The 8507-nt window shown below is 38.3% G+C and overlaps 1 protein-coding gene across 1 annotated transcript; it reads left to right on the forward strand.

Moving 5' to 3' along the window:
• Positions 1-2479: 2479 nt before the first annotated feature.
• On the forward strand, positions 2480-7203 carry tnfsf10 (TNF superfamily member 10). Its single transcript, XM_088614022.1, has 5 exons — positions 2480-2662; positions 3597-3743; positions 4190-4235; positions 4330-4443; positions 4811-7203. The coding sequence occupies exons 1-5, from the start codon at positions 2546-2548 to the stop codon at positions 5251-5253; spliced, it is 867 nt and encodes a 288-aa protein (XP_088470148.1). The 5' UTR covers positions 2480-2545; the 3' UTR covers positions 5254-7203.
• The last annotated feature ends 1304 nt before the right edge of the window (positions 7204-8507 follow it).

Here is an 8507-nt window from a genome sequence, read left to right on the forward strand (position 1 = left end):
GTACTGTAATGCTTGGAAGTAAACCATACCCAAACAATGTTGGAATTTTAGCAATTGCTTAAAGAATTTTAAATTATGCAAACAATGTAAGAAAGATACACATGGGATCATTTTCAGAGGGAGTACGTTTGAACACAATGCAGAATAGAAGGATTGGTACCAGCAGTACATACCAGTTGACTAAGTTAACAAAATGCAAAATCCCACAATTTGTGTCCAATCATAATTTTTTTCAGCAAATGTAAATTTGAACTTTGAAAGCAAATTCTGCTTATTTAATCTTTTACCCATAATGCAAGCATTGAGCTGCAACAATGTCTAAAATCTAATCCATCTAAGTAAAGTAAGTCCATGCTTGAGCATATTGGCTCATCAGGCCAGACTATATTCCAGCTTCTACATACTGTATATAGTAATACATTCTATAGTGTCGTATATACTGTATAGAGTTACAGTATACTGTATGTCATATACAGTTATATGTTCTATAGTGTTAGTCAGACAGAGAGTAAATACACTGCCACACTGTGACCCCCAAATGTTCTTCTTCTTCTTATTATTATTGACAATGATAATAGTAACAATATATTATAATTATTATATATTATTATAATATATATGTGTGTGGAGGTTGTACTGTATGTTCTCCCTGTCTTCATGTGAGTTTTCTCTGGGTGCTCCAATTTCATCCCACAGTCCAAAAACATATCCTTTCTCAAATGTGTGTATTGCTGTAGCCTCCTCAACCTAGCCCCGCTTGAAACTTGACCTGGGATGACCAACTCAAAGGACAGTGTTGACAGTGTCAATTGCTTTGTCCCGCTAAACAATTTCCTGAAGACCTTAGTTTGCACAATAGTTGTCCAATGTTTAAAAAGACCCACTCTAAGTATTTTACACATGCGCTTAGTTATCAGGCAGGAAAGAGTTGGAAATGAACTTTAATTAGACATTTTAGCCCCTCGGTGAGTGATTTTACAAATTGCATTGTTTGTTGGGGTCATTTTATAATGCATCAAAGCTGAAAACACAGCATGTGTTAAGCATGATTTCTATGCATTTTGAGGTAATAAAAAGTTAATACATTCTTTGAGTAAGAGTTCATACTCTCTCTCTGACTTTGAGCAGAGAGTAGGAGTTTAAACTCACCTCTAAGTCAAACAATATGAAAGTAGCAGTGTTTTCTTCTTTTTTTTTCAGCATGGAATAAACCTATTACTTGTTCCTTTGCAGCCTACGCATGCTGATGCAGCTGTGTTAACACCACGGTGAGTTATGGTGTTTGCATAACTGCATAAATAATGCTTTGCTCTCAGATGATTTATCATCAATGCCCAAATATATGTTATGTCCAAATACACTATGAGAGGCTAAAATGGGGATCAAATTTAAGATAATTTCACAATAACAAATCTGAGGAAGGAGAGGATTTCTGATTTGGAAATTATAGACAATATATTGACCTCATTGCTCGGGCTTAATCAGTTACTGTATGTTAGCTTTTAACTGGAACAGAGTCACACTTTGTTCCTTGTTCCTGATACTGACAGGATTTTCCTGATAAAAACTGTGGCTTTATTACTACTAAACAGTAACATGCAAATGTACATAGTTGCAGATATAAAGATGATAGTTCAGTAAAATAAACCAGAAGCACAAAGAATTAACTAAATATTCATAATTATAAAATGCTGAAGTCCCTGTGCGCCTGTCTCTCTGAATAATGGACAGAATTTTAGAATGACAAAATTCTTATATTCAAAGTTGACGTGAATCCAATAATTCTGAATTCAGATAGGTCTTACTACATACATCAACTATGGTTATTCTTACACAACTTACTGTCGTTTTAACGAATGTGTGTGGTATTCTCTTTAACATAGTGTAAAATGTCCACAAACGTAAAAAAGTATATAGTATAAATTTATGTTAAACATTAACAAACACACCACATTTTTACTCTGAATACTGAAGAATCGAGAGGTTAACCTCATGTATCCTCTGTATTTGCACAAGGCAGAACCTTGGAATGAGGACTTCAATAAAATTTTAATTTAACCTTCACACTAAAAAGGAAAAACATTACCTAAATTGTTGTTGTTGTTGTTGTTGTTGTTGTTGTTGTTTTGGGAAATCATGTAATATTTAAACACATTAATGTTCCCAACAAAATCATACATCCATATTTAAACGCATTCGTTGAAATTTAAATAGATATATCCGAAGCTGGCATATATGGCCAGTGATCCTAGTTTTTAAGTTTTACTTTATTAAATTACCACAGTATTTTTTTTTAAAAAAAACAATGCAAAACTCCACATAGCCTAGATATATTTTTACATTAGGCTATCTCTGTTTCAGTTTCTTGTGAGTGTTATTTTTCCACTGCGAGATGTAAATAACGAAACCTTGACGTTTCGTTTTACGGAAAAAATAAACTCCATTGCTTCCTTGTTTCTATGAGCCCCGCCTCTATGGTTTAAACTTCAGCTTGGAGAAACCTTTTTTTCAGCTTTCGTCTGGGACTTGGCTTGAAACTATCAGCATGACGAGTTCTTCTTTTACGATGCAGACTCTTGGATTTATTCTTCTCGTAGCGATTCTTCTGCAAACTGTGGCCGTTGCTGTAACTTTTATATACTTCAGCAACGCACTTACAACGGTAAGACTTGTGAAGCGTATAAGATTCATATCAGATCTCAATATGAACAAGTGCGTTAATAAAAATGTAAGCACGGACAAACGCAAGCAGATTCCATGGTAATGCAACGCTTTCGTGAGATAATTGTGCAGAATTGTGTTAGGAAATGCCTGTTTCAAACCGCAAACGGAGTTATAGAGTGTGGTAAGTTTAAACAACAATAATACTGGAAGAAGAGGAAACTGTTTTGCAGCCCTGACGATTTTTTTGTTACTTTTGGATTTTCGCCAGTTGGATAAACAATGCAGCCCCGAGCACCAGTGCGCTGGAAGAACAAAAACAACTTTGTTAAGGTGGACTTGAGCAGACTGGGAAATCAAAACCTTTAAAACGCAACGCGTTTCAGTCTTTTCATCAGGGCGTACAAATTAAAACGACATTACAAAACCAATCATTTCTGGTTATGCATGTACACAATAGGACAATTTAGTGTTATGGACGAGTTTATGCATCATAATACGAGTTACAAAATGTTTAAAAATTAAAAGACGATGCAGATTTGTCATAGAGAAGTCTTGTAGTGCAATATGTGAAGATGACATGACCTAGTTAGACGAACATCAATAGTGACCCCGGTAATGCATTTACTGGGCATCGAAGTCCTTGAGTCTGAAAATAATGTCTTGCATGAGTCCTGGCAATAAGGAAATAAATTAATAACCAGTCTGTTTTGACCAAAGTTCTGCGGTACAGTTTCATGTGATGCAGTTGCACGAAATCTGAAGTTGTTTTTCCATTAGGCGAGGAATGTGGCACGATTTCTGTAAAATAATAAAATACTATATTTTACTTTCTGATTAAATCAGTTTTATTAATATTGGGCGAATGTCCATGTTCTATATAGTAGCATGTGTGAGTCGGACGCAGCTGACCGATATTTTATATTCCAATACAGATGAAAGAAACGTTTTCTAAAAGCAGTATTTCGTGCCTTATGCGGGCCAATATGAGGACCCTCCGAGATTTGGATATAAGCTCTGAGGAAGGAAATGATGACCCCTGCTGGCAAGTGACGCAACAGCTCCATCTCCTGATGGAAAAGGTAATTTAGAACTGTACTGAACATTGAGATCGAGTCGGTAAGGTGAATTTCCTTGGAGAGTCACAGGTTTGCAGGTGTTATAGATAACGTATTACTAACTAAACAGGTTAAACCATGGTAACAACATAAACTGTTAAAAATAAACTTTAATATGGATTTAACTAGTGTATGTTGTTGCCATAATACATTAACTTTGGAACTGTGAGGCTGGAACTTAACTGGAAAGCAAACCTATTGATATTTCTGTCTTTAAGACCAGGTTTGGAAAGCCCTTCCATAGTCACTAGAATACTGGAACCTTATGTTGTTAACATACATTTTACAGGATATTTGTCCTTGTTATGTTTTGTGTTCTTATTTTTTTTCAAAAGTGATTGAATTTGAGCTTTCAGATTTTCAAAACAAATTTTAGAACTTGAAAAGTAATTATTCAATTATTCCTGCAGACTACATCAAATCACTATCAGAAGGAAATATCTTCTGCTGTAAAAGGTGAGTTGTCCTGTTCTTCTTGTTAGTATGTGGTACATGAGGACGGCACTTGCCAGTATTGTAGGTGTTAATAAATGTTAATTTTGTCTTCTAGGTGAAGTGTCCCGTGTTTTGCCATCCCTGACAATAGGAAATCAAGACTCTCCACGCCCTGAGATTGCAGCTCATCTCACAGGAAATTTCATGGCCAGTACAGATGAAATAGAAAGTAAGTCGTATTTGAGTTAGTGATCACTGTGGTGTTCTGTATGCATTTCCATCTATGTATATATGTGTATACTCTTGTCAACCAGCATGCAAAAATATAAGAATGTTGACTATGATTCCCTGTAAAATAGTAATGTTTCATGTTACGTATATATATGCATCTGACATGATGATTGATGGATTTGTCACAATGCATATTTACAGTTCAGCACAGAGGCACAAAGTTGTAATAGGCTGAAATTTCTTCACAGTACTTAGGCTCATTCTACACACAAAAATGTGAAAATTGGTTTAGAGCGAAGATGTGTGTCATTTCTTTGCAACAGAAGGAAATCCTTTAACCAAACCCTTTCTGGTTTATTTTATAGGTCCAAAACCAAGGAGAGTTCAAGGTCAAAAGATTCAGTCTTGGGAGTCTGAGAGAGGCCTGGCTTTTGTTCACAATCTTATATTAAATAATGGAGAACTCATCATCCCACAAGCTGGTCTTTATTACCTCTACTCTCAGACCTACTTCAGACACTCTTTACCCTTGGAGGACTCTGAAGCAGCAGACAGCTCAGTGAAGAACAAGCAAATGCTGCAGTACATTTACAAAAAGGCTTCCTCTTACCCCGAGCCCATGCTTCTCATGAAAAATGCAAGGACAACATGCTGGTCCAAAAATGCAGAGTATGGACTGTATTCCATCTACCAGGCTGGTGTGTTTCAGCTGAATGTCAATGACAGGATATTCGTGTCAGTCAGTAACATCAGCATCGTCGACATGGATGCGGAATCAAGTTTCTTTGGTGCCTTTTTGGTCAGCTAGTCGGAGGTGGTATTTTGGCTGTCCTACCTTTTCAGCTGGTCATACCTCATGTTTGGGGGCGTGGACTCAGAAGAGTATATAGCCTTTTTTCACCAGTGTGCATGTCTTATTATCTGTGTTCATGATAAGAGACTGTAAAGAGTTGTGCAGGCAGGTGCCACCTGTTCCTTATTGCATTTAATGCAGAGCTGCTAGCACCAGTTTGTCCTCAGGTACATACAGTACTGACAGCCCCACCTCACCTGTGCATCTGTGCACTGTTCAAGTGGCACAGGGGTGCTGGCTGGAATAGAAACACCAAAGGATCAGAGACGGTACAGGAGGGCAGTGGTGTGACAGTGCAGTAGGCATCAGTGGGAAGGCGGTGGAAATGAGATGCAGGCAGGGCAAGATTGGAGATGCCTGGCTAGGTCAGTCTCGGATTTAACACACTATAAAGCAGCTTTTGGCGGTGCAGTGGCTCTGTGGCTAAGGATCTGCGCCTGTGGCTGGAAGGTTGCCAGTTTGTGTCCCGCGGCCGGCAGAGGAATCCTACTCCGTGGGGCCCCTGAGCAAGGCCCTTAACCCCACCTGCTCCAGGGGCGCCGTATAAAATGGCCGACCCTGCACTCTGACCCCAAGCTTCTTTCCCTGTCTGTGTGTCTCATGGAGAGCAAGCTGGGGTATGTGAAAAGACAAATTCCTAATGAATGAAATTGTATATGGCCAATAAAGTGATCTTATCTTTTCAAAGAGTTATGTAAATATTCTGCATTCCCTTATAGCTGTTTTAAACAACAAGACTGAAGTCCTGATTTCTTAAAATAATCGAACATTACCAAGACATTTTAAAAATTGGACCTTGGAAAAGGTTTCTTTGAGAAATTTCCTAGGGTTCTTCGTCTGTACTCTTGAACTTATTGATACTGTAGGTGACATTATTCTCTGGGAGTACTAGACACGTCAGCAGATCATTCATGACCCAGGAACAGCCAGTCTGTGAATTCACAGCAGTGGAAGAGCAGGATAAGCTCCAAGAAAGTCAGTAGGCCTTTAAGGTGGCATTTAAAAAATTCCAAGGCTTTCAATGAGCTCTTGAAAGAAAAAGTCCTGGAAACAGATACTGCTATAAGGGGATGCAGTTATAACTGAATACAAATATCTACTTACAGTAAGTAAACTACAGTATTTCGAATATTAGGGTTTGTACATCTTGTTCATAAGTGAAGAAAATGAGTTACCTTTGAACTTCTAAAATACACCTGTATTTGATTTTGTATTTCCTCTTATGTCTTGTTTTGCTCCTTTTCCTTTCAACCCATGATTTATTCAGCCAATTTGCAAAGACAAAGATTTTCAGCAGAGAGACAACGGAATGGAATTGTGAAAACAAGGCACTTTTAAGGTATTACAAGGATTCACTGATAAAAGAAGGTAAGCAACAAGATTGCAGAGAATTGTGCTTGTGTTGATTGAAATGATGTCGATTGTGCATTGTGTATGTTGTAGAAGATGTGTCATGGTGTATATTTCTCAGCAGTGTTATTTATTTGTAAATAGTTTTGTACAGTCACTTTACTAGCTCTTTGTAAAATAGACTCCATCATTTTGTAAACAGAGTAAAGAATATGCTTTATTTTCAAAGGGATACTACATTTAATGTGAAGTTCAATTATTTTAATTTTTTATGTTTCAACAGCTTTATAAAAATGATTCATTACTTAACTGAAATGTAGCAAAGAAATGTAATCACCCACAGTTAATTGCTGTAAATTATATCAATTAAAGCTAAAGGCCATTGCACTCCACAAGACACTTTAAAAAGATAAGTCAACAGGAACACTAAAAAGGGCGTAGTAGCAGTGATTTTGGGAAAGTTATGTGAAATCATGTAACAGACTTAGATTTAAAAAGATATGCACTTTTTATCTTTTTTTATGGGACAATAAAGCAAAGCATTACGATATTAAACATCTGTGGTGTGTCTTTTTTAAAGGCACTGTCTGTTTTTTATTGTATGTCCATACAATCTGGAATCACCAGTCAGATCTTTCTAATTCCCTCTCAGCATCTTTTGTTGCATTCTCAGCTGCACGGTGAATAATGTCATGTCATGTCATTTGCCAAACTGCTTTATACTGCGGGAAGCCAGAGCCTATTCGGCAAGCAACGAGCACAAGGCATGGTACACCCTGGACAAGGCAGGGCGCCAGTCCATCACAGGGCAAGTGCAAGCCAATCATACATGGGGACAATTTGGAGGGCACTGTAAAGGCCAAGAGGGGAAATTTGCCCCAGACACGGGGATAACTCCCTACTCTTATCGAGAGACTCCCTGGGATTTGAAATGACCACAGAGAGTCAGGACCTCAGTTTTATGTCTCATCCAAAAGACGGCACCCTCTACAGAATAGTGTCCCCACCACTATACTGGGGAATTAGCACCCACATAGACCGCATGGTGAGGGCCCCCTGCTGGCCCCACTAACACCTCTTCCGGCAGCAACCTTTAGTTTTTCCCAGGAGGTTTTCCCAACCAGGTACTGACCAGGCTCAACCCTGCTTAGCTTCAGTGGGTAGCCAGCTGTGAGTTGCAGAGTGACATAGCTGCTGGCAAAAAACAGCCTCCCTGTCGGGAGTTCGAACCCCGGTCTCCCACGTGACAGGCAGGGATACTTACAACTACACTAACGAGAAGCACTAGTTCAGTTCCAATAGAAGAAGAAGCACATCCCGCAGGTGCCCAGTAGGTTAAAAAAAGACCATGACTGGTTTGGGACTGGTCGCATCTTATGGGTACAGTAATTACATGCTATTGGTTCACAGCATCAAGCGCTGTCATTGGTCTTCATACTGTGCTCTAACACTATTGGTGGGGACAGTCTGAAACTGCAATCAACTGTTTTGTGTTTTATAATTTAATGTAATTTATAAGTAATTCACAATCCATGACCCTTTTTTTCCCTCATATCGTGCTCGCTAATGCAAGTGGCATACTTTCTAAAAACTGTACAGCCAACTAAGCATGCAAGTGATACCTACCAAAAAGAGTCCTGACTGATTTATCCCACACCTACCAGTGGTGAGGATTCCAAGTCACATCTGGCTAGAAACTGGCTATATCCCTTTTCTACTTTGAGACTCACAGAGGAGACTGGCTGTTTGTCTTAGAAAAGAATACAGTTCTTTGTATATTCTTAGTAAATTTATAATTCATTCAGACTCTGCGCCATGTGTATTACAAACATCATATTTTGGGATTTTGCCCTTCTAAA

This window comes from Lepisosteus platostomus, chromosome 2 (assembly GCF_059453375.1).
Source record: "Lepisosteus platostomus isolate fLepPlt1 chromosome 2, fLepPlt1.hap1, whole genome shotgun sequence".
Classification (NCBI taxonomy): domain Eukaryota; kingdom Metazoa; phylum Chordata; class Actinopteri; order Semionotiformes; family Lepisosteidae; genus Lepisosteus; species Lepisosteus platostomus.